General features: G+C 45.7%; 1 protein-coding gene across 4 annotated transcripts in view; it reads right to left on the minus strand.

The window, feature by feature from the left end:
* The window catches only part of CSRNP3 (cysteine and serine rich nuclear protein 3), a 132,922-nt gene that overhangs the window by 80,655 nt on the left and 24,769 nt on the right, over positions 1-27,498 (minus strand). For 2 of the 4 annotated variants that reach the window (XM_077319852.1, XM_077319851.1), the window contains one exon: positions 10,943-11,110. In XM_077319852.1, the coding sequence (XP_077175967.1) occupies positions 10,943-11,087 (145 nt within the window). In that variant the 5' untranslated portion in view covers positions 11,088-11,110. Of the gene's footprint in view, positions 1-10,942; positions 11,111-15,983; positions 16,036-24,026; positions 24,045-27,498 lie in introns of those variants that run through there. The other 2 variants (XM_077319849.1, XM_077319848.1) reach the window with 2 other exon arrangements.

Raw genomic sequence — 27,498 nt, forward strand, 5'->3', positions numbered from 1 at the left:
TTGGTGACTCCTCAAACAAAGAACAACAACACAGTAATTAAAAGGCTATCTAAGAAAATTAAGATTATTATTTTTTAATTTAAGAAATGTAAGAATTTTTTTTTAATTTTTAAGAAATTTGACTAGATCCAGAACAACAACCAATCTAAAATCTGTATAAAATGAAGGTACTTAATTAATCTTATTTAACCTTTGCTGGTGTTGCGTATCTTGATGGTGGCAGCACAAAATGTAGCAATGCAGATGGTTGTACGGCTTCCTCCATCACTTAGCGGCTTCTTTATCATTTCCCTTGTTGACAGATCTGAATATCTGTCTAGTCCTGGCTACACAAGTTTGCCTCTAATCATATTATAAAAGAGGCAGTATAGCAAGAAGTGCTCTCTTCTTTCTACCTGTTACAAGGACGTAGTCTCTGAACTAGAGGGACCTTCTTGTAATGACCTTCCAGAACAGCTGTGGGCTGGGTGGAGCATCTGGCCAACATAAAAGCTTGTCTTTGTTTATTGTTCTCCAGGGTAAAAAGTTATGTAAGCTGGCTTTAGCAGATATTTATTTTGGTCTGTTGTAACAAAGGGCAAACTTATCGAGATCTTCTCTTTTGCCTCATAAAAGCTCTATACAGATCTGTAAGTCCTGTCCCCCCCCCCACTTCACAACTCTGTGCACACTATTCAAAGCATAGCCTTATCCCAATAACCTTCTCACCACCTAAAGGTGGAAAGGTATCTCCCTGGCCAGCTGCAGGGTCAGGGACCTTGCAACGATTCCCATTCAGCTGTCTTCACTGCTGAAGCAGGATTAAATGACATGGCGGTATAAAACAGCTGAGTCTCCTCTTTACAACATCTTCCATTGTGGATTCTCAGGCATCAATAAATACAGCATCTGATGCTTGCAGGATAGTTACCTTATTCGCTAGTTCATAATGTTTTTCAATGCAAGAGATGTTTAAAAAACTGCTATAGTATAGTATAGTATAGTATAGCATAGGATAGTATAGCATAGCATAGCGTAGGGTAGGGTAGGGTAGGATAGGATTTGTGCTCAAAGTGCAAATCTAGAATATATTGTAGCAGATATATATATTTCTCTTTTAAAGCTTGCCAGGTTTGCTATGGAAAACTCTTCTAACTGACCCAGGAAACATGAGAAAATTATAATCACCTAGCAATTACTTCCTTTTATGCGGAAGGATGGTAACACCTGTATAATTAGATGACGTTCTACGTCTTTCAAAGGTACAGGTTTTCCTCTGAGAACCTCCATACCACAATGGAAAGAAAAAGAAAAGAAACTCAGACCTGCAGGCTTCCTGTTGGAGGGACCGACTGAAAACAGGAAGTCATCTACATACATCAAAGAATGCCTTTGATTACCCTTGATCTCTGATTAACATAGCATTAAAGCAGTGATTGGTGTGGACACTTCTGAAGAAGACCAAACCACGGGGGGAAATAACATAATGTCTAAAGCACTGCCGTATATTGTAGAGGAAAGAGTTTACCACCCGAGGGCAGGAAAGAGGACAATCTTTGGGGGCAAGAACGCAACAGACTTGATGGCTTTTAAATTCTGACAAGTCAGGCAGAGGCAGTGGGCCAAGGTAATGCTTAATATCGCTTGTATTGTCTCTTCAGCCTTAAGAGATCAATTTAGGTTTTCCCTTCAGCATGTCCAGGCTTCATAGTGCTTGTCTAGGATCGTGAATCAACCTGGAGAACACCACTGTGACTAAGAAGGTCTGAAAAATAAAATCTCGAAGGTCTGGTTCACATGCTTTATTATGAGACTAAACAGCATTGCTTTAAAAAAAAGGCTGCCTTTAGCACATTAATGTGAAAGACTATAATTCTTTTTTTTTAAAGCATGGTAAAACTACCATGGTAACAGATCATGTGCTACTGAGCATTTAGGTGTTCGAAAACAGCAAGTGGCATAATGTTTTATTTTTTCCTTCTTACGGGGATTGTTCCCTTTTTCACTCATGTGCGAACACCACTGAAATAATAACTCAGGAAACGAACAGGGCCATTCTCTTCATTAGTCACTCACCCATCGGCACGAAAGATTCACAAAAGTTCTGCAACGAGTAAAGCTTAAATTAGGATGTCCTTTCTCCATATCATGGATATCCTTCCTCAACGAAACCCAAAAACCCACTCATGAATTTTGTCTGTATATTCTGTTTTTGTATGTCTTTTATGTAATCCTCCCTGAGTGCACAGAGATAGGGTACACAACAAGTATAATAAGTAATATTCATAAACAAGAGTGTTGCATGAAGATTTTTGTATAAGACAGCCAACAGCATTAGATAATGATAATTTCTGTGTATACAACATGGACATATGTGTAGCTTTTTAAATGTGTTTCAGAGGGAAGCCATATTGCAGTAGAAGAGCTAAATTTGAGTCCAGAAACAAAGAACAAGATTTCAGAATATGAGCGTTCTAGAGACTGCAGTTGCTGAGAGGGGCAGCATACAATCGTCAAATATATACATAAAAATCTCTCAAAGTATCTGACGAAAGAAGCATTGACTTTTGAAAGCTTATTACCCTAAAAATCTTACTAATCTTTAAGGCTGCCTTTCTCAACTTTTTTACAATTAAAAATCCCCTGAAATATTCATCAGGCTTCAAGAAATCCCAGAAGTAGTGTAGACCAGGGGTAGTCAACCTGTGGTCCTCCAGATGTCCATGTACTACAATTCCCATGAGCCCCTGCCAGCAAATGCTCATGGGAATTGTAGTCCATGGACATCTGGAGGACCATAGGTTGATTACCCCTGGTGTAGACTATGGTTGGGAAGCATAGCTGTGCAGATGCCCACTGTGTGCCCTCCCCATCCCACCCCCTCTAGGCCCATCATTGGCCATTTTGGAAAAGGGCGAGGTCAACAAGACCATATATGGTAAAAATATATATGTTTAACAATTTTTTTAAAATACATATATTAAAAAATAATTAACTCCCACATATTTGGGAAACCCTAGGGTTTCATGAAACCCTGGTTGAGAAAGCCTGGTTTAGGCATAATTAAAAACCACAAATTATTTTAATCGCATTTTCTGAAAGAAGGATTCAGCTTGCAGATGATCACTCATATCCTGGTTTTCCTCAAACAATGTGGGTTTTAGGGGAAAGGATTTTCTGATGGTGAGGGCTGTTCATAGATGGAGTATTCTGCCTCAGAGAGTGGTGCAGTCTCCTTCACTGGAAGTTTTTGGGAGGAGATTAAATGAGCACCTGTCAGGAGTGAATGATTTTTAAGTCCCCGAGAAAGGGGGAGGGGCTAGACTGGATGGCCCTTTGTGATCTCTTCCAGCTCCGTGTGTTTCTGATTCGTTCATTACCTTTACTTTCGGGAAAGCATGATTGGGAAGTAGTTTACCATAAGTTGACAATTGCACATAGCCAGTGAAGAGCAACCTGCTTCTGATTAAGAAGTCATGCTGGGTTCAGATTCAACAAGGCTTTTACCGTAGTGTGTCCATGGCATTAGGGCATCATGGTAAGTGAAACCTTAATGACACTGAGTTGCTTAGGACACGCGACATATATGCAAGAGTGTTCAAGGCACCTTTGTAGACTGCACCCTCTGTGACTTGAATGGGACCCTTTCCACCACTTCCTACAAATAATACAAAGGAGAAGGATGGTCCCGTCCAGGATAAGAGGTGCCTTTGTGGCCCGGTGTACACCCAGGGAGGCCAAAAGGAATTTGTCATGTCTCTCCCAACAAAGATAAGTTTCTCTGTTCTGCTCTCTTTCTCCCTCCTGAGTCCTCTAAAGTAGCGATCCCCAACCTGTGGGCCGTGGACCACATGTGGTTCTTCGACTAATTGGAGGTGGCCACGAAGGATGCCTTCTCTCCCCCCACCGGCCCTTTACTTCATCCCCCCCCCCCGGCCCTTTACAACACACTTTGGGTGTCATTGTCTCCCATCACTCCCAGATGGGACTATCTCGTTGCAGAGAAACAAGCTCAGGGTTCCCATTGATTTGTCATTGTCATGAGTTAAAATTTCCATGAAAATAAAATGTTCCTTATGTTCATTGTTGTGGCGTGTCTGTATCTTATTTTGAAGGGATGTTTAAACATTATCATAGCGATCAGAGAGCGTTAGGGCAGTGGTTGAGAGTACAAGATTTCAGAATATGAAATTCTGGGCCTCAGTAAAAGGCGTTGAGTGGTCCCTAGTGAGTGGTCCCCGGCGTTGAGTGGTCCCCGGTGATAAAAAGGTTGGGGACCACTGCTCTAAAGCAGTGGTCCCCAACTTTTTTTATCACCGGGGACCGGTCAATGCTTGACAATTTTACAGATGCCTGGGGGGGAGTAGTCTTTTGCCGAGGGATGTCACTGCCGCCTGAGACCCTGCTCCACTTGTTTTCCCGCTGGTGCCCCTGACTTTCCACCGCCTGCTGGGGGGCGCTGCCAGCAACAGCCACGCTGAGGGGGAGTCCCAGCCATGGCAGCAGCTGGAGAGCACCAAAGGTGAGCTGGCAGCAGAGTGGCAGGGCAGCCCCCGAGGCAGCAGCCAGGGAGGAGGATGAGGAGGAGCTGCGGCCTGGTACAGACTGATCCACGGACCAGTACTGGGGGTTGGGGACCACTGCCCTAAAGGGCATGGAGATCGTGTATCTTGGACCATTTCCGCATGGAGGGGTAAAACATGATTGGCTTCCTGCGTGCAAATGTGGGATGGTAAAACTCATGTTTACAACCCTCCTCATGAGAGACCCCTCCTGCGTTCTCCCTCTGCACCGTTGCGGCTTTTTGCCTCCTGATGAGGCTGCAAGGGAAAGCAAAACTTCTCCATCTGCTCCTTGGCTTGTCAATCACAGCAAGCCACTAATCCCAGCACAGCAGTTCTCTTGTGGATTGAAACTTTCTTCCCCCCCTGAGCCCCAAAATTAAATTAAAAAAACAGGCACATATGTGTTGTTATGCAGTAATGCCAGAACACAGATGTATTTTTAATAAAAATCAATGCTAGCGTATTGCTATGGAGAAACGCCAGAATGATACAGCATTCTCCCTTTTTTGGGATTCATGTTCTTTTGGACTTTATTTCTGTTTGGGTGGATTACTGAGACACTGAACATGGTCCTGGAGCTCAAAAAGTCATTTTATGAGCTCCATAAAACGGTGTGCTCAGACCCTGTATGATTGAGAGAAGGATGCTTGATCACCCCCCCCCACTCCCCTTTCCCAGCTCATTTCCCATCTCCAGAAAACAGAAAAGGGGCTGTTTTTCCCTGCCTGATCCTAAAAAGACCAGGAATACTTTGACAGTGTGGCTCACCATTAAAAAGAAAAAATTACTTGGAGCAGGAAATGGAGAGTGGAAGGCAGGTGCAAGGGTGGGACAATGCTACAGAGACTATCACGCCTTTCCCTCTCCATACGGGCTTGTCCCTGGTTGCTCACCAATGGGATGCGCAACTGAGGGTGGTAAATCCAGTTTTGGCAATGCCCCTCATTGTGGATTAAAAATGGCCGAAATTCAACCCAGCTCCTTGACAGCAGGCATCTTCATGTGAAGGGGGCTCTAAAAGCTGCTAACATTCGAAGGCTGTCCAGGGGCAGATTCCTCGTGGGGAAATGGTCATTATATGAGAGGTAGAAAACCTGCAAGACCTCTAGGCTGCAGCTCACTTCTGCCAATATCCCTAGAGATGTATCAGGATCTTGCAGCTTTCTGGATCTTTTCATCACCATTGCACTGCGCTCCTGTTAATGGGGAGGGAATGATCAAGGTTCTCCTTCACCATTCTGCTAAGGTCTGCCATTACAACTCACCTGCAAGCTGTAGAGAGGAAGCGGTAAGCCGGCAAAACTTCTTGGCCTCAAGCAGATTACGACAACCTCCCAATGCACTCCACAAACGCTCACCTGCTTTCCCTACACGGTGTCAGCTTTTTCCCCATTTGCTTTTATTTCTCCCCATTTTGTCTTTAAGAGCACTCTCAAGTTCATTCGAGTTTTGCAGCAGAAACTCTGCCATTTCCCATTAATAACAGCAGCCGTGGTGGCAGAGGTAACCAAACGCCAAACACCGGGTTGCATGTGGAACAAGTTCTTCTGCGGAGCCGCGGAAATTAGTCGACGTGGCTCGCTGTCTGCCATCAACAGGAATTCATATTTATGCAGCGTTCTTGCAATTATAGTCCTGATTAATGATAAGTGCCCTGCTGTCTGCAATCTATTCCTTTGAGGGAGCTACACTTTATGTTCCCAAACTGTTTTATACCTCTTAGTGATGCATTATTATTCTTTGCAGATCAAAGATCATGGTTGTCATGGAAACGGCAAAAAAAAAAGTGGGAAAGCCAGTCATGACATAGCAATGGCATAATGGGGAAGAATCTGCTGGGAAATCATTCACTAGCCTGAGGTTTTGTGCTGGAAATGCTTGGGTGAATTTAAGTGGGAAAGCCAAGCCGTTTCCTGAAATCTAAAAGCGTTGCGGATTGAACACAAAATATCAGTCGCTGTTCCAATCAGCGTGCGTGACTGTGTGCAATGCTGCACTGTTTCCTTATTTTTTTTTACCTATATAGGATGCTGTAATGCAGTGGTCCTCAACCCCCGGTCCGGAGACTGGGACTGGTCTGTAGATCAGTCGGTACCCGGCCGCGGCTCCTCCTCGTCCTCCTCTCTGGCTGCTGCCTCGGGGGCTGCCCTGCCACTCTGCCGCCGGCTCACCTTTGGTGCTCTCCGGTGGCCGCCGTGGCTGGGGTTCCCCCTCAGCGTGGCACTGTGCAGGTGCTCTGGCAGTGCCCCCTAGTGCGGCAGGAAGTCAGGGGTACCGGCGGGAAAGCAAGCGGGGCTCAGGCAGCGGTGACGACGTCCCTTGGCAAAAGACTCCCCCCCCCAGTCCTCAGTAAAATTATCAAGCGTTGACCGGTCCCTGGTGATAAAAAGGTTGGGGACCACTGCTTTAGTGTGTCTATGTTGTTAATAGCAGCTTCTCAATCTAATGGCAGATTTTATTGAGCAGTGGTCCCCAACCTGCGGGCCGCGGCCCGGCGCCGGGCCGCAAAGGCCATGGCGCCGGGCCGCGGCTCCCTCTCCCCGCCCCCCCCCGCAGTAAAAAACTTCCCAGGCCGCAAGCTTGCGGCCCGGGAAGCTTCTTACTGCGGGGAGGGCGGGGAGAGGGAATCAGGGCCGGCCCGCGCGGCCCGATCCACGGGTGCAGCCCGCGGGCGCGGCCCGATTCGCGGGTGCGGCTCGTGGGCGCGGCCGGGCGCGGCTCGTGGGCGTGGCCTGCGCGGTCCCTGCGGGCGCGGCCCGATGCCCTGCTGGTCCCCAGCCTAATAAAGGTTGGGGACCACTGTTATTGAGTATACGTCATCTGCACACTATTGGAAGGCTTCACGTGCCTTGAATTTGGTGTACTGAGTTTTTAAAGTACGGGCAGCATAAAATGATAAGCTATTTTAAAATGGTAACTATTATTTTTTTTACCAGTCAAGGTCTTCTAGGGAAGCCCCAAGTACGGCTTATTCCAAACCATCATTGTGCTGGTGACAAGGGTTACAACGATGACGAGGAGGCCAGTCTCTGACTGAACTCACAGGAAGACACCGACGTGAGGTGTTTTGACATCCAAACACTTTAACGTGCCACATGCACAATCTTCAGAAAAGTTTCATTTGTGGCATTAGGGGTAATCACCCTCATGTCTCCCACTACTAATATAAAAATATCAATCGATCCAAGTGGGTAGCCGTGTTGGTCTGAAGCAGCACAACAAACCAGTGGCACCTTTAAGACCAACAAAGATTTATTCAAGTGCAAGCGCTCTTCCTGAGGAAGCTCACGCCTTGAATAAATCTTTGTGCCACTGGACTCCGATTTTGGTTTATAAAAATAACAAACAATGAACACATCCCACACCATCAAGAACCGATTGTGTCTTGTCAGTTTCCAACTCTATCTCATTCATTTCAAACTAGGTTTTTTCTGGGATAATGTGTGACCAAGAGTAGCCAATCCCCAACTGGGATCTGGAGTTCGCTCAGAATTACAACAGAGATATCAGTTTATCTGGAGAAAATGGCAGCATCAGAAGGCACACAGTCTAGGGCAGTGGTCCCCAACCTTTTTATCATCGGGGACTGGTCAACACTTGACAATTTTACTGAGGCCCGGGGGGGGGGATCTTTTGCTGAGGGACATCGCCGCCTGAGCCCCTGCTCCACTTGCTTTCCCACCAGCGCCCCTGACTTCCCGCCACCCGCTGGGAGGCACTGCCAGCAGCAGCTGCGCAGTGCCACACCAAGGGGGAGCCCCAGGCATGGCAGCTGCTGGAGAGCACCAAAGGTGAGCCGGCAGCAGAGTGGCAGGGCAGTTCCTGAGGCAGCAGCCGGGGAAAAGGACCAGGAGGAGTCGCGGCCCAGTACCGACTGATCCACGGACTGGACCTGATCCCCGGACCAGGGGTTGGGAACCACTGGTCTAGGGTATTACATTCGCACTCAGCTCCCTCCCCTCCCCAAACTCCGCCTTTCTCAGACATTACCTCAGAGTTGTCATCCCTAGTTGGCAACCCAAATGAAATCTACTATGGATTCCAGGCTCCCTGATCTGACAGCTCTCCTTTGCTGATATGTACACTGATCTGAGTTACTGCAGTCACATAAGAATCCTAGTACAGATCTCTACCTCTAGCTTTTGCTGGAGAGAGCCTGCTCTCAAAACTACTAAAATTAGCAGTGCCAGAGCCCAGGCCCCATCCAGGTGGAACATTTCACCAAATGAGATCAAGGCCCTGTGGGACCTTAAACACTTCCGCAGGGCCTGTTTGGCCAAGGCTTATGGTTGAGGCCTAGAAACAATTTTATAGTTTGCTCGCCTTCCTATCTATAACCCATCCAGCTAAATTCAATCTGAAAGAATTTTATTATTCCTCCCCCTTTGTTCACTTGGAGAAGGAGGCGGCTTCAATTAACTGGTTTCAATGATTTAATATTGATTTTTAAAAAAAAAAAAATTCTACAACCTTAATATTACATTTTAATTCTTCTGTATTTTTAATCCTCTTGTAAGCTACCCGGAGCCTCCAGGGAAGGGCAGGGTATAAATGCAAATAAAAGTAATAAAATAAATGCTCTGAGACACCAGTGAGCAAACACCCCTTAGAAGGCCATGCCGTGTTCTTTCATGCCCTTTTATCTCTGTGGTCTGTCCCCACCTGCCCATGGAATTGCTTGTTGTACTGCAGGGGATGGCCAAATTGTAGCTCTCCAGATGTCCACAGACTACAATTCCCATGAGCTCCTTCCAGCCCATGCTAGCAGGGGCCCATGGCAATTGTAGTCCATGAACATCAGGACAACCACAGTTTGGCCACCCCTGCTACTGTATTGAAGACAATCTCCAAGTTTGCAAAGAATCTTCCAGAGCTGCTCTAAACATCCTAAAAGTTACGATGGCAACGGGCCCTCCTTACCTGACAGGACTCGCAAGGTCAAACTGATTAAAAGTCCTTTGCATTTTAACTTAAATAATAATAGGCATGCTAATTTCTATTTGTGTATTTTTGCAATGTCTATACAAATCCAGGGGAAAATAGCGCTGAAGGCAGCAATCCGCAAACAGGCAGCTGACTGACTGATTAATCACACGCTGGATACTTTCAGCTGAAACGTTATATCCCCTGAGAAAAGATATTTAGAGCTGATGGATTTGTTTTTGATTTACAGAATGTATTTAAGATAATTTGCCCATCAGGAGAAACCCACTGAACTGTTTAACTGAGACAAATTGTAACCTTTGTTACATATTATTAAAAATTAAGGTGTCACCCTCATTCACATACCAAAGTGTTCACATTAAATTGGCTAATGAATGAATTAATTGTGGGAAAGGCTAGGCCGTTAATGGTACAAATGTTTAAAGCAGCTAATCACCTTTAAAGAAATCACTTTTTGCAGCTGTCCACAAACTATTGAAGTCGGTGAAGGACGACTCTCATTCTCAAACCAAGAGGACCATTCAACAAATATTAACAAATAACAAATCTAAACAATTCACTTTAGGGGATCTGGGCTGCACCAGTAAAGTTTGGTCTTTCTTGAATCTCAGTTCCTAAATGTCTACACCAGCCTTTCTCAACTTTTTTACCATTGAGAACCCCCTCAGAATTTGAGAAAGACCAGAAGTGGTGCGATCGTGCAGAATACGGTTGGGAAGCAGAGCTGTGGACACGCCCATCCAGGGCCCTTCCCCTTCCCACCCCTCCAGGCCCATCTTTGGCCATTGGGGAGGCAGGTTGACATAGCTACATATGGTCATATCGCCTAATAAATGTTTAACAAATTTAAAATTTTTATATATCTATATCTATATCTATATCTATATCTATATCTATATCTATATCTATATCTATCTATCTATCTATCTATCTATCTATCTATCTATCTATCTATCTATCTATCTATCTATATCTATATCTATATCTATATCTATATCTATATCTATCTATATCTATCTATCTATCTATCTATCTATCTATATCTACATCTATTATATCTATATATCTATATATATATATTTTTCCCAGGGCCGCCAAGAAACCCCAGAGTTTTACAAAACCCTGGTTGAGAAAGCTTAATCTACACTTTTGTAATACATATATACATTAAAGCTTTGGCCAGATGCTTGTATTATCTAGGACAGGGGTAGTCAAACTGCGGCCCTCCAGATGTCCATGGACTACAATTCCCATGAGCCCCTGCCAGCATTCGCTGGCAGGGGCTCCTGGGAATTGTAGTCCACGGACATCTGGAGGGCCGCAGTTTGACTACCCCTGATCTAGGATTTATATAAGCTGTAAATGGGCTAAAACATCCTCCAAATAATGCCGTAAAATTTCATCTTCGAAGAGCATGGCTCTGCCCAGCCTTGCACCTGGGCTTTAGCACTTACAGATAACATGATTTGAAGTTGGCCGACTGACGTTATCACCGCTGTCAGCGCTTTTGCTGCTAGACTCTTCATCCTCTGATTCCCGCGCAGAGAAGATTGAGGGGCCGCCGGTCTCTTCCAACTTCCTCATTAAAATTCCACTCATGGCTGCAGCATTGTCACATGTACCTGTCAGAGGAACGGGCGAAACGAAGCATGAAAACACTTGACCGCTGACCATGCTATCAAGATTTTCAGAGTCACTGCTGAGGATTCTGGGTTGTTTTTAAGAATATATAATATAGATTTGGCTTCTGCTCTGAGATCACTACTTCCAAGGAATCAAATAGGAGCTAAAAATTAAGCCAGATCTTGGACGTTTTGCTGCCTTGAATAAGAACACCCCCTCCCTCCCCCAGTTTTCTGACAGATTACATAAATTCTATAGCCTGATTTACTCAGGGAAGAAGGAGGAAGAGGAGTTGGTTTTTTATACCCCGCTTCACTGCCCGAAGGAGTCTCAAAGCAGCTTCCAAACTCCTTCCCTTCCTCTCCCCACAACACACACCCTGTGAGGGAGGTGGGGCTGAGAGAGCTCTGACAGCACTGCTTGGTCAGAACAGCACTATCAGTGCTGTGATGAGCCCAAGGTCACCCAGCTGGCTGCATGTGGAGGAGTGAGGAACCAAACCCAGCTTGCCAGATTAGAAGCCGCCACTCTTAGCCACTACTCTCACTGATAGAGTTGGCAAGTACCCCCGCCCTTTACAAAAGACAAACACACACATGATATGGACTATTTCTTTAGGGTGAGCTGAGAAATATCTGTGAGCTGTGAGCTGAGAAATATCTGGAGATATTTTTTGAGGGGGGGGGGGAGTATGCAGGAAGAGCAGGATTTGGGGAGGGGAAAAACTTCAGAAGAAGAGTTGGTCCTTATATGCCGCTTTTCCCTACCCGAAGGAGGCTCAAAGCGGCTTACAGTTGCCTTTCCATTCCTCTCCCCACAACAGACACCCTGTGGGGTGGGTGAGGCTGAGAGAGCCCTGATATCACTGCCCGGTCAGAACAGTTTTATCAGTGCCATAGCGAGCCCAAGGTCACCCAGCTGGTTGCATGTGGGGGAGCGGGGAATCAAACCTGGCATGCCAGATTAGAAGTCCGCACTCCTAACCACTACACCAAACTGGCTCTTCAGCAGGGTACAATGCCATAGAATGCACCCTCAAGCAGCCATTTTCTCCAGGGAAATGTCTGGTGCCTGGAGGCCATATGGAAATTCCATTTGCAGCTAAGCTATGTCTACTCTCCCCATTTTTGCCCTTTAAAGCAGTGGCCCCCAACCTTTTTATCACTCAACGCTTGACACTTTTACTGAGGCCCGGTGGGGGGGGGGTAGTTTACTCCTCTACTCTCAACCACTGCCCTAATGCTCTCTGATTGCTATGGTAATGTTTAAACATCCCTTCAAAATAAGATACAGACACGCCACAACAATGATCATAAGGAACATCTTATTTTCATGGAAATTTTAACTCATGACAATGACAAATCAATGGGAACCCTGAGCTTGTTTCTCTGCAACGAGATAGTCCCATCTGGGAGTGATGGGAGACAATGACACCCGAAGTGTGTTGTAAAGGGCCGGGGGGGATGAAGTAAAGGGCCGGGGGTGGGGGACAAGGCTTCCTTCGCGACCCACCTCCAATTAGTCGACGGACCACCTGTGGTCCGCGGCCCACAGGTTGGGGATCGCTACTTGAGAGGATTTTTTCATTGCTGTTTTACAATGTGGCTCAGTGGGGAAAGGGATGAGGGGGGCTGGGCAAGCCTGTGGAGGCCAAGCATGCTCTCCACCACATCCTGACCCATGAGGAGGGAGTTTGTGGCAGTGGCAGCATGAAGCATGGGGATGGGGCATGTGGATGCTGTTCCCGCCTGCTCCTATGCACCTTGGTACTTTATGGTGATAGTTCCCTCCAATGAATGAAGAGCTAAACAACAGTTTGACAAAGCATGCCACTTTAGAGTACTGAAGCCTGACTTATTTGAGGTATTAAATCTATTGTTCCTGCACATTCTGTTCATGCGCCATCTCCGTCCCTTCAGTTTCTGCCCCTCAGATGCCATGAGACTTTGTATTTTTTTTCAGGGACATTCTGTTCAATCTCCCATCCTTGATCTAGCAGATTACTCTTTCCACTCCCAAAGGTTTCAATTTTGTAAATCAAAAGTTGGCAACCAAATGTCCTATGTCCTGCATAAAGTCACAGCTGCCATTTGAAAAACTAGTACTCAAATGAACAAAGGAAACTTGAACATCTCCCCATTCCCCCTCAGGCACAGCTGGAGTCCCAAAACCCAAATCACCAGTGCCTGTGTGTGCTCAGTGGCTGCCACTTCTTGTAACATCTAAATTATTTCTTACTGGGAAAACACTTCTTATGTTTAGAACAGGCTTGCTCAACCAGGATTTCATGAAACCCAGGGGTTTCTTGATGAACTTTCAAGGGTTTTCTGAATGGGTGGGAGTTAATTAACGTCTGGGTAGGTAGGGTTGCCAATTTCTAGGTGGAACTCCATACCTGGAGTTCTCAGGGAATTATAACTGAGCTCTAGACTACAGAGATAAATTACCGAGAACAAAATGGCAGCTTCAGAGGACGGACTCTATAGATTTACATCTCTGATGAGCTCACTCCCTTACCCAAACTCTGCCCTCTGCAGCCATTGCTAACAAATATCCAGGAATTTCCTAAACCATAGCTGGGCAACCCTATGCTCACGGTGTCTAGCAAAGGTTTCTCAGAGTTCTGTTACCTGGGCTTTTGGACTGCAGAACCTGTTATCTTAGGCGCACGACGGTTGTGCTCCATCACTGAACTGTGGTCCCTTCCTTGAAAGGTAGAGGATTCAATGTTGGACTCCAACACCAGTACCTGCTGGGCAATATTGAGAGAAGGAGCTTTCTCTCTTTCTCCCATAATAGTTGAACCAGGGGCCCCCAATGGTGATATGTGGAAACTGGATCAAGACAGACAAAAGGGAATTTCGCAGTGATTAATTAAAAGTGAAATTCACTGCCAGCGGAGGTGGCCATTGCCATGGCCACAGATAGCTTTAGAAGAAGATTAGATGGACCCCTGGAGGAGAAGTCCATCAAAGGCCATGTTGACTAAAGGGGATTTCCATATCCAGAGACAGCAAACTTCTGAATACCAGTGCAGCAGGAGAAGGCCGTGGCTTCTAAGCCCTATTTGTTTGGTTCTCCTGGGCAACTGTAGGAAACAGTATGTTGGGCTAGATGGACCTCTGGTCTCATCCAGCAGGATCATTGTCCATAGAGTCACGATGGGTCGGGCACGACTTCGGACCCAAAAGTGGTGAACGCATGCTGAATATGGTTGGAAAATATAGCTGTGTATGCTTCCAGCTAGGGCCCATCCCCTTCCCACCCCTCCAGACCCACCATTGGCCATTTTGGGAGAGGTGGGTGGGTTGACATGACCACATATGGTCATATCACCCAAAAATGCTTTAATTTTTTAAAAATATTAAACATTAACTGCCAACCATTCAGGAAACCCTTCCAGAATGGTAAAACAAACAAACAAACAAACAAAAACCAGGGCTTCATGAAACCCTGGTTGAGAAAGCCTGATCTAAAGATATGTGATAATCAGTAGGCTTAAACATCCTGTCTGTGGGCCTTTCAATTTGAACATGCAATTCAGAATGGGTCAGGTTTATTTAAATTAATTTCTTATATAGGGCATTGTAAGTCAGAAAATCTTGATGAATTTTCTTATTTAAGAGATCAATATCGCTATTAAGCAGGCATTATTAACCTTGGAATAAGGGAAGGCAGCCTTTAATATCTTTGTCCCAATTTCTTATTATAATAAATGTCCATTGTGCTCAATGGTAATTATGACATAGAACCAATTCTGCCTCTCTGAACTCACAACTTCGTATGCCACAAACAGGTTTCTCCTACATTCATGTACATCAACAGGTATTCCCGCCCACAACCTGGACAGCTAGTGTAGCGTTGTGGTTAGTGCAGCCTTTCTCAACCAGGGCTTCATGAAACCCATGTGTTCCCCAAGAAGGGTTTCCTGAAGGGGTGGGAGTTAATTAATTTGTTAAACATTTGTCAGGTGATATGATCATATATGGTCATATTGACACCCCCCCCCCAATGGCCAGTGATGGGCCTGGAGGAGGAGGGAGGGGAAGGGGCCCCAGATGGGCATGTACACAGCTCTGCTTCCCAACCATATTCTGCACGATTGTGCCATTTCTGGGGGTTCTCAAAGCCTGAAGCATGTTTCAGGGGTTTCTCAATGGTAAAAAAGTGAAAAAAGTGCTAGACTACAACTGGGGAGAAACAGGTTCAAATCCCCACTCTGCCACGAACTTGCTGGGTGACCTTGGGCCACCCCCACAAGGCTGTTTTAAAAATAAAAAGAGGACAGGAGAATTATATGAGCCACTTTAGGTCCCTGCTGGGGAGAAAAACAGGAGATACATACAGTGAAAGTGAAGAACATTTAGAAACCTGCATTAACAGTTAACAACCCAGACACAGTTGTGTTTTCTATGTTTTTGAAAAGTACATAAATAAATGGGCTTTACACCTTCCTGAGTGCCACTTGTCTGTAGTTTTTGGGAGCTGCCAGTGCAGAGCTAATTATAACCCAGCTGATGTCTCTTGGCATCGCATTCCCCGAGTAGAATAATTGTGCGGCACAGACGCAAGGCAGAAATGCTAATGCAGACGGCAAGACAAAGAAGCGCATGTTTATACTGGAGGCAGTGATGGGAGAAACCGCATCACTTTGTCTGAACAACCAAAGCACTGAGACACATGAGGATGCTCCTGTGTCTACTGCAGGAGTCGCTACCATCATTACAAAGAATAGAAAAGAAAAAAGGAAGCAGAGAGAGAGAGAGAGAGAGAGAGAGAGAGAGAGAGAGAGAGAGAGAGAGAGAGAGAGAGAGATATGCAGGAGGAGATCCCTTGAGATCGAGATGAAACATGCTCAGACTATTCTCCTACCTTCCCAAATCCTAAACATGCCTCTCTCTCTCTCTCTCTCTCTCTCTCTCTCTCTCTCCCCCTCCCCTCCATGTAAACAGTGTTCCCCCTCCATCTCCTGCAGTGCCTGCGCCACTAAGTTTCTGAAATCACAATTATTTCCATGGCAACCGACCGCTATATCAAAAATTAAAGGTTTGTAGTTTGACTAGAGGAGGAGAGGGAGGGGAAATGAGCCAGTATATCTAAAGGAGGAAAATGCAAACTATCTGACATTTTAATATGTATTTACTGGGGATCCTCCTATGCCTCTCCATGGTGGAATGGCCAAGGAGGCTTGTAATATAAAAAAATCTATGTGACCCAAAAAAAAAAAATCATCCAACACATAAATAAGTCTTTCTTTCTTTCTTTCTTTCTTTCTTTCTTTCTTTCTTTCTTTCTTTCTTTCTTTCTTTCTTTCTTTCTTTCTTTCTTTCTTTCTTTCTTTCTTTCTTTCTAGTTTAAGGGAGCCACAGAATCCAAATGACTGGGGAGGAGTTTTGTGGGATCCAGGCCTGTCCTCAACATACAATCGCACACAGCAAACAACAGCAGCAGCAAAACGACACAGCAGCACAATAGAATAAAACCAGCATCTCAAAAACCGACGGGACAGTGCTTTTTCATTTGCTCAGTAAAAGATTCAGTAATAGAACCATAGAGTTGGAAGGGTCCTCAGGGTCAGGTAGTCCAACCCTCTGCAGAATGCAGGAAATCCACAACTACCTGCCCACTACTGGCAGATCCTGGAATCTATTACTGAGATTCAAAGGGGTAGTAGAACATCTCATTTTTCTACACCTATTTGTAACTTTCCTCCTTGTTTTGTCCTCCTGTTTTGTGTGCTCCTCTGTTTGGTGAGGTGCCTTTCCTTCCTCTCCTGAAAGGCTTCATGAATTCTGTCCAAGAACTCTTCACCCTCTATAGCAGGGGTAGTCAACCTGGGGTCCTCCAGATGTTCATGGACTACAATTCCCATGAGCTCATGGGAATTGTAGTCCATGGACATCTGGAGGACCCCAGGTTGACTATCCCTGCTCTATAGAATTCAACATGGACAGGTGTGCCTCTAGCCTCTGCATCTTCTCCTCTAGTAGAGCTACCAACTTATACCACAGGTTGTGACAGTGTAAAGAAAGATAATCTGTGATTAAAGAATGACCTACCCAAAAATATAACATCAGTACTGACCACGGTCACATGGCTTGTTCATAATTCTGTATTAGAGAATGACATGCTACAGTACTGAAAAATGTATACGCTACAATAGAAAATGAGGGTTGGTCTTGCTCCAGGACATGTTTCCTGTCCAACTTTTCAAGCATCATTTATAATACATTACAGCAACTGGGACTGGCTTTTCAGAACTATGCACTGAGCTCTACTGAAATGTGAGGGAGTAATGACACGTATTGCAGGCAATAGTAAGGCTTGTAATCACACAGCAGGTAAGTGAAAACTGGTCCAGCTAGAGGAGTATCATAGCAACAAGTTCATCTTTGGGAAAGAAAAAAACACCTACTAGGCAAAAGCCGATAAAATCTCCCAGGAGCTTGTGCTAGGGATACAGAAAAAGGGTTTTCCTTTCCTAATTCATGATGGAACAAATTGGCATAAAAATATGCTGGGGTCGGTGCTCAGGAGACATTTGTTGTTCTATGTATAGGGCACTTAAAAAACATTTTGAAGCGTCGGACTATGGCTATTTGTTCTGGGTTCTGATGCCCATTCTGCCACAAAGTTCATTTAGTGACACCGGGGCAGTCGCTCTGTCACAGACGGTCCTACTTCAAAGGGTTGTTGTGAGGAGAAAATGGGCTAGGGCAGAGGTGGTAAAACTGAGGCTCTCCTGATGTCCATGGACTACAATTCCCATGAGCCCTTGCCAGTATGGTCAATTGGTGGGGCTCATGGGAATTGTAGTCCATGGACATCTGGAGAACCACAGTTTGGCCACCTCTGGGTTAAGGAAGAACTACTGAGGGCAGGACATGAAACTGTACACAATAAAGAATACCCAAGGTTGAAGAAACTTGAAAGTAAGCAGGTCTAGGGCCTGTTCCGCACGGGCAGAAAAATCCGGGAGAACATTCATATGGAAGTGGGGCTAATCTCCACTTCCACATGACTCAGCTGCTGGGCAGGCCCCTTCCTGCTCCTACAGCGGATTGTGCCCCGGGCTAAGAGAACACAAGAGAATCCATGTTCTCTTAGCCCACTGCAAGTGTCAGTGGGGCCTGTCCCGTGGCAGGCCTGTGTGGCTGGGGAAGAGCCGGGCCTTCCAGGCCAGGTTCCTCCCCATCCTACGATGGCCTAGACCAGGGGTAGTCAAACTGTGGCCCTCCAGATGTCCATGGACTACAATTCCCAGGAGCCCTTGCCAGCATTCGCTGGCGAATGCTGGCAAGGGCTCCTGGGAATTGTAGTCCATGGACATCTGGAGGGCCGCAGTTTGACTACCCCTGGCCTAGACCTCCTTGCCATAGCACTCCTAAAGCAAAATTAAACCAGGGCAGAAGCCTTTTCTACAGAAGAGCACCAAGCCTCTATTGGCTGCCATCTTAGGGACATTTTCTCCGGAATGAGTCCTACGGAATCAACTGGGACTTCTGAATTACTTGCTTAATCACTGAGGCAAATAGCCCTTTTCCTTCTGGCAATTGGACTTCCACGGCAATTCTCAGGGAGAGAGGATTAAACCGGGTTTCTTTGTCCTCTAAATTTTACTCTTCATGCTAAAGAAATGTGAGCAGGCTCACATAGGTATGGGGATACTGGTCTGTATTGACACATTTCCTGTCGACTTAACGGGACTCACTGAGAATAAAATGGCAGAGAGCTGTGTCTGCCTCCCCTGAGATCCTCATCAGAAGGGGGGATGAAAATTAATAGATCAGCAGCAACATAACCTTTTTTAATAGCAGAATTGTATGACAGAAACAATATTAGTGTAAGTCCTGGATTATTTATTTATTTATTTATTATTTGGATCTTTATGACCATTATACACTATTGTTGGTAGTGGGGGGGAGGTAATTTTGCCAATGGACCTACAACCTTTGTCCTCTTGTCTGTGATACAATAAAGAGTGACATCCCATGCGGTATCTTAGTATCAATTTTATTTATAGTCAATTGACCAGTAAATTCCAACAAACAAATAAAAGACCACAATGCCTATGTAGCATAGACCAGTGGTCCCCAACCCGCGGGCCGCAGCCTGGTGCCGAGCCGCGAAGGCCTTGGCGCCGGGCCGCGGCTCCTTCTTCCCTCCCCCCAAGCGAGAAACTTGCCAGGCCGCGGCAAGCCAACAGGCCGATTAGCTCGCAGCCCGGCAAACTTCTTGTTTCGGGAGGGGAGGGAAGAGAAGCTTGCCGAGCTGCAAGCTAATCAGCCGTTTTAGCGGCCGATTTGCTGGTGGCCCGGAGGGGCCGGGAGGGGGAGCCGCGGCCGCCGCCGGCGCAAACACGCATGTGCGGATTGCCGCGCATGCGCGTTTGCTCTGGGGCTGCTGCACGTGCGCGGGCCCCCAGGCCACCCTCTCCCCCCACTCCAGAGCGGCGGTCCGCAGCGGGCGAAAGCTTGCGGACCACTGGCATAGATTATGAATAACAATAATTGAAAAGACGTATCTCTGTTTGTTTGTTTATTATTTATTTGTTTTCTATACCACCCTTCCATATGGCTCAGGAAGATTTGCATACAACATCACGGGGGGATACATGGAACGGCCTAACATATAACAGTCAAATAACAGTTGTCTTAAACAACAACATCATAACAGGAACAGGAACTTAAGCTAAGGTCCCTAGAGAGGTCAGACTGGTTCAGGCCATGGAGGGGGACCTGTGGTTAGTCTCAGGCAAATGCCTGGTGGAGAGTTTAAGGCTGGTTTGATCAGGAAAGAGTGTTGATGTCCTAATCTACCTACTGGGTTTAGCTGGAATAACACACAAATTGCATCAAGAGCTCCAATATCCACATCTTCTGAAAAACCTCCATACGTGTCAGTCAAGCGTCTATCACCTAATTACTTCCTAAGGCCTATTCCTGGGAAGTGAAATCCAGACGCAGCATGGCTGGAAATTCAAGGCAGGCTCCCTTTCCCCCCTGCCATCGAGGTTAGGTTTTTAATATTAGCCAAGACCATCTGTGTGAACATTTGCAAATAAGAGATAAGATGCGGAAGCGAGGATCAAACATCTGCTCGGAAGCCAAACGAATACTTGCAAATTGTGTGCATCAAATTCTTTAAAAAGGCCCTTAAGGCTTTGACAGGGGAATGCATTCAGCCACAATATTGTATCAACAGCTGTATTCAAGAAGCGTTGCTGTGCAGATCAAAGGTAAAGTTCGGCTAACCACATTCAAAGATCATCTAGAGCTACTGCAGAGGCCCCCAGATCCCAAGGTGGTTGTTCATTTAATGTAACAGCACCACAGATAAAGCAAAGAATTGCACTTTTGAGACAGATGTGATCGGCTGCCTTGGAAAGTTTTAATCCCACCTACAGCTGTCAGCAGATTACACACAGTGGTTAGAAGCGTGAGATGAGAGTTTGATTCAAGTCACAGTTCACTCATGAACTCAGTGGGATAGCCACTGGTTAATTTAGGATAATCCTCGTTTTGAATATATGGGACAGAGGGAGGGACAGGGGAGGTGCTCAGTTCCCCATGGCTGTATGTTGACTTAACAGGCAGAATTAGTGGTTCAATCTGATGCAACAATTTTCCTGGAGTTTGCGTAATTACACTGCAAGTGTGAGCAGAGTTGTACCCATCAATGGTTTTATGAAGAGGAAGAAGAAGAAGAAGAGTTGGTACTTATAGGCCTCTTGTCTCTACCTGAAGGAGTCTCAAAGCGGCTTACAGTCGCCTTCCCTTTCCTCTCCCCACAACAGACACCCTGTGAGGTAGGTGAGGCTGAGAGAGCCCTGATATTACTACCTGGTCAAAATAGCTCTATCAGTGTTGTGGTGAGCCCAAGGTCACCCAGCTGGCTGCATGTGGGGGACTGCAGAATCAAACCTGGCTCACCAGATTAGAAGTCTGTACTCCTAACCATTTACACCAAGCTGGCTCTCTGTAGGATTACTGGATTTCACTTCCTAGGAATGGACCTTAGGATGTAATTAAGTGATAGACACTTGACCTGATATGTATGGAAGTTAAAGATGCAACTCTGTTAAAACAGTACCAAGAGCCCAAATTACTTATACAATTTCCAAATAACAAGCAGCACAAGCCAAGCACATCACGAAGTCCAGCCTACAGAATAAGAATGTTTATTTTCTTTGTATCACTGGTGTGGAATGGGATAGTGTTGTAATGATACTGGACAGGCATTATATATATTTAACACTGAGATAGATCCCCCTGATCTCAAGGGAATGAAAGTGACTTTAATGCGAGATCCTTCCCATCAGCCGTTTGTAATCTGGCTTGGAAAACACCTCAATTCTAAGGGCTTTGCCGTGCAACAGATTTCTCATTTAAGAAAGGAAAACAATTTGTAATGCTTTCAAGAAAGAGGATAAAATAGATCTCTGATTTTTGTAATTCTTATAAATGCATTTAACAAATCTACCTCTTTGATTTATAATGTCAATATGCTCCTTCACAAAGAAACAGCCATTTCAACTAATCAAGACCAAATATGTAGCAAAGCCCCAACCTTCAATTATTCCAGTAACTCTACATGCTGATCACTTCCCTCTTCACCAAAACAAGGAGCTATTAATAAAGGATCACTTATAAATCATACGTGTGCAATATTAATAAGCTGCAAAGGGGGCAGTTTTATGGCTCATTGGAATTCTGTGTATTCCCATCAGGGTTTCTGAGCATTGGCAAAATCTTAGCAAAAATATTATTCAAAAGTTACATTGGTTCTTGCAGGGTATGTTTTGAGAAAGTCTCCGATTGGACATTAGAACAAATAATTATCCACCAAAATATTTGCATAAAACAAAGTTAATTACATTAGAGCAGTCCATTGGAAATAAAATATTTTCTATTGTGATTAATAGGAAAAGAGCATTGAGCTAGACATCTAGCATTAGCAAACTGCACGGCATATGAATATTACTAATTAGCTCCCTATAGCATAATAACAATATTCAGTTTTTGCACCGCCCCTCCCTATATGGCCGTAATAGTACACAAAGTCCTTCTGTAGAAGAACAAATAAAATGGCAGCTTATGAAAACTACACAAGGTACTACTGTTCTACGACGATGTTCATAGGAAATCCTTTCCCACTGTTTCTTTTATAGTTTTCAAAAATAAAAACATTTACTGACAACCTGAATAGCACTGAAACGCTACAATCGTGTACCCGTTAAAATTAACAACAATGCCCACGACAGATTTACAAGATCAGGATCACAATCTTCCATGTATCTCATGGAGTGAGGCTGATTAAGAATAGAACTGACTGATTATGACTCGGATCTGCTGGAAGATTTCTAAGGAGAGAAATGGGGGCAATTCATTTTTTTGCCTATTTCTTCCTCCCATTGTACCCAAATCCCCCAATGATGTTCCTCAGGGTTCCTTCCTTCTAGGCAAGACAATTGCTTGCCCCATGGTGGGCAATCTCCCAATTGTGTACTCCCATCCCTGGGGCTTGCTCAGTGGAGCAGAGGGAGACAATGGGGAAGGAACATTGGAGGTCCCTTCCAGCTCTATGATTCACACCTGGACAGGGATCTCGATCTCACTTCTAGATAAACACCTTGAAGTGACATCATGGTAGCTGTGGAGTCTGTGATCTTTACCCAGGGATTAGAAGAATTTCTAGAGTAGTTTCATGATAGTGCCATCATCCCCTTCCCAGGATCCACCCCCAGACACTTTTGGGCCATGACAACCCTACTTCCCTTCCACAAGAGCTGCATTTCAGGAAGTATCTTGGGCAGCAGCACACGGAGGGAGGCAAGAAAGTCCTACTTTCCCATGACAATCCCTTCCATAAGCAGAAATGACCTTTGGAGCCCACCTATATCAAACTCAACCTTTCTCAAATATTTTACTGTTGAGAACCCCCTGAAACATTCTTCGGGCGTCGAGAAACCCCGGAGGTGGCACAATCATGCAGAATATGGTTGGGAAGCAGAGCTATGTATGCACCCACTGGGGCCCCTCCCCTTCCCACCCGCTCCAGGCCCATCAATGGCCATTGGGGAGGTCAACATGATTACATATGGTCATACCACCCAATAATGTTTAGCAATTTTTTTAAAATATATGAAAAATGAATTAACCCTTCCAGGGCTGTCAAGAAACCTCAGGCCTCCACGAAACCCTGGTTGAGAAAGCCTGCTCTCATTTCTAATAGTTCACGACTAAAATACTCTATTCACTACGGAACAGCAATATGCACTTTTAAAACGATAGAGATTGCCTACACAATCTGTCCACAAGCCACAACATCCCCCCACCACCCAAAGTCAACAGGTATCCTTTGGGAAAGATCCCTCACTTTTTATAGGACTGTGTCCAACGTGTGGAAATACACCGATTAAAGTCAATTACGAAAACTCCACACACACAAAAAGGAAAGCTGCTTTTCACAAACTGTGCTAACAGTGAGCCTCGATGAGAGGTTCTGCAGGAAGGGAGAGAACAAGGCCGTCATCGTTTGTGCAGACCAACAGTTCTAAGGCGAGGCTCGTTGTTGCACATGCCTAAAGAAAAAGTAGGGCCTTTGAATTCAGAAGCATAACACAGGAATCCTAGCAGCATCCCCTCCCCTCCCAATCAGCTTTCACGGCTATTGCCTCGGAACCTTCCCCCCCCACCCTGCCCATCACTCTCCCACACAAACACTGCCTCCCCTCCCAGTCTGAACTGCAGGCAAAGCCGGTGGGCTTATCTTTGTTTCACAAGGCTGCTGAACGCTTGCCAGCAGGGAAAAGCTACTCTGGATAAGAAATTACAGGTCTCCAGTTCACGCAAAATACCTTAGTTATTAGCGAACTTCCACACACACACACAAATTAGTGCTGCAGTGCTGTACCTAGTCTCATTCTGCATCTCTCCTGTCCTTTGTTATCATAAAAGGGGCTAGATGGATATTTTTAGCCCTAGAAAGGCAAATCCATCTGCACTAGGTTTCCAAGGAAACGGAATAATTGAAATATGTGTTGAACTAAGATCTGTTTCTACCCATTTCTCTTGATTACTGGAGCTGCCGGTACAGTCTGCCGGCGCGTGACTCCCACGCAGACCCTATTCATTGCAATTGGATGTTCAGGAGAGCGGAGTTGGGCAGATAGCTCAGGAGTTGGTGGAGGTGGGGAAGGGATTGATGCTGTGGTTCAGAATACATCCATGTGACCCTGGATGCTTAAATATAGGGTTATGACTATTCTGAGCAAGAATAGACGAAAAGATCTTTTAAATTTTTTTCTAGAAATTTGGATATGAATCAAGGAAAGGCAGGGGAAAGGGTGCAGTGGCCTTGTTTTTAAACCAGACCTTTTTCAACCTTTTGACCATGGAAGGGTCCCTGAAATAATTTTTGAGGGGCCCCGGAAGTGATGTCAGATGGCCACACCTCCCAGAAGCGACATCACCAGGCTCGAGGAGGACTGAGTGGGGGAAAGACAGGGGATTTAAGGTTGAGTAGGCATGCAGGCGCATAAACCACAAAAGAACTCACTCACACTAAGGAGAGGAAGCAATGGAAATGTTTGGTTATAGCTTGTGAGATAACATCTCTGAAGAGGTGAATATTGTCTAGATGGGCAGGAAGTGCTGAATCCTACCACAATGCTTAAAAATAGGCACTCGGCTATTCTTGTCTGTCCCATAGATCAGTACCAACTCTATTATCTCTACCCAAAGTTCTCAAGTTGAAGAGTTTATAAACACACCATGCAACGTATGAAATACTCAATGGGATAATTCTCTTCAGAGAAAAGTCTAGGACAGTATTTCTGAACCAGGGTTTTGTGAAACCCTGGGGTTTCTTGACAGCCCTGGAAGGGTTTCCTGAATGGGTGGGAGTTAATTCAGTTTTAATACATATTTTTTTTAATTTGTGAAACATTGATCTGGTGTTATGCCCATATGTGATCATGTCGACCCGCCTAGCCCTCCCAAAATGACCAAGGAGGGGCCTGGAGGCAGTGAGAAGGGGAGGGGCCCTGGGTGGGCATGTACACAACTATGCTTCCCAACCGTATTCTGCATGATTGCACCACTTCTCAACAGTAAAAAAGTTGAGAAAGGCTGATCTCGGAAAACACTGGGGGAGGGAATCAAAGAATACACACATTATGCAGGATAATTACAATGTTTACTCAGACTTAACAGGATAATATTGTGTTGAGAACAGACACGGCATTTGTATAGAACAATACTTTACACTATAAGAAGTCTACGGGCACCATCTTCCAGGTGGGTCCTCCTGGAATTCCTACTTCCTGGGGATTCCTGGAGATCTCCTGGAATTACTACTGAGCTTCAGATCACAGAGGTTGGTTTCCCTGGAGAAAGTAGCTGACTTGGAGGTGGACTCCATAGCCCCATACTGTGCTGACCTCCTTCCTCTCCTCAAACCTCACCCACCCCAGGCGCCACCAAAACCTTCTGGAATTTCTCCACCCAGAGTTGGCAACATAATGAAGTCTACCCTGCTGGCATGCTCTCGTGTATACGTATATGATCTTTGACACTTGTAAGCATTTATGGACTTGCTATCAGTCTGGTTCATGTATTGTGCTACTCTCTAGTGCAGGGTTTCTCAACAAGGGGTTTGTGAAGCTCTGGGGTTTCTTGGTGGCCCTGGGAGGGTTTTCCGAATGGGTGGGAGTTAATTTTTATACATTTTTTAAATTTTGTTAAACATTTATCGTGACACAACCATCTATGGTCATGTCGACCCACACACACACCCCCTCTCAAAATGGCCAATGCTGGGCCTGGAGGGGGGGAGAAGGGGAGGGGCCCAGGGTGGGCATGTCCACAGCTCTGCTTCCCAACCACATTCTGCATGATTGTACCACTTCTGAGGTTTCTCAAAGCCTGAAGAATGTTCCAGGGGTTTCTCAATGGCAAAAAAGTTGAAAAGACTAGTCTACTGTGACACTGAACAATTCTCAAAGCTCTACTTTGCTCTCAGGCAAAATAGCTTTTAACTGAGAACTTTGGGTGAACACAGTACAGACTAGTTCGATTCTGCACTCCCCCACATGCAGCCAGTTGGGGGATCTTGGGCTCGCCACGGCACTGATAAAACTGTTCTGACCGAGCACTGATATCAGGGCTCTCTCAGCCTCACCCACCTCACAGGGTGTCTGCTGTGGGGAGAGGAAAGGGAAGGCAACTGTAAGCCGCTTTGATACTCCTTTGGGTGGAGAAAAGTGGCATATAGGAACCAATTCTTCTTCTTCTATTCACAAATTGCATTTTGATAATACAAATAGGATAGCAGTCTCTCCCAGACCTCTCCCATATGCCCGCCTACCACTTCACAGCTTACTCCGTGGTAGAGGAAGCAGCAGTGGCAGCTCTCACCCCGACTCTGCCCACCTCCACAGTTCCCACAGTAGCAGGGGTGGGGCAGCCATTGTGGCACCCACTCCTCCTCCACCCACTCACATCTATACAGCTCATGCAGAGGTGGCAGAATGATACATCCTTTCTCTTCCTCCCCTGTCATCTTCCATCTACTTGCCCACCAGTGGTGGCAGCAGCATCTTTCAAGGGTGGTTCTCCATCTACTGCCTAGGCCATGAGGATGGTGGATGAGGATGGGCCAACAGAAGTGCGTTATCTGTGCAAGCCCATACCATGCTGTTCTGTGTTGGGGCAATTTTCATACTTTTCAAAGCATGGACACCTCTCTCATCCCAAATGGAGCTCAGCTGGATTGAGCTGGGCTCCACCCTCAACCATATAGAATCATAGAATAATAGAGTTGGAAGGGACATCATGGGTCATTAAGTCCAACCCACCGCACTATGCAGGACACTCACAACCCATCGCTCACCCACTGTAACCTGCCACCCCCTTAAGCCTTCACAGAATCAGCCTGTCAGATGGCTCTGTCGGATGGCTGTGTCCCTGATTCACAGGGATCTTGGCCAGGCATTGCCTTCCATCCTACCTTGCCTTAATTCATGCAGGGCAGAACTAGGCACTGCTCTCTGCCTTGATTTGTTTTATGGGGAACCTGCCTGGGCACCGCCATCCATTTCACCTGAGCCTAGATGTATTGCCTTATTCAGGATTTGGCTGGGTGCCAACACTGGGCTCATCCTAAATGAGGCTTGGCTACATGCCAATCTCTGCCTTGCCTCGAGCAGACTGAGCCAGGCATTGTGATATCCCCCGATCTTGCCTCTCACGCATGGCTGCAGCAGACTCCCCTGCTTCTCCACAAGTTGGCTGGGGGCCGTCTCTCCCACCTTGTGCATGGGTTGGGTGGCTTGGGCTTAACCCTTCTGTCAGAAGGCTGGAAGGCCAGGTATGCGTGGGAGGCC

Source organism: Paroedura picta, chromosome 2 (genome assembly GCF_049243985.1).
Source record: "Paroedura picta isolate Pp20150507F chromosome 2, Ppicta_v3.0, whole genome shotgun sequence".
Taxonomy (NCBI): domain Eukaryota; kingdom Metazoa; phylum Chordata; class Lepidosauria; order Squamata; family Gekkonidae; genus Paroedura; species Paroedura picta.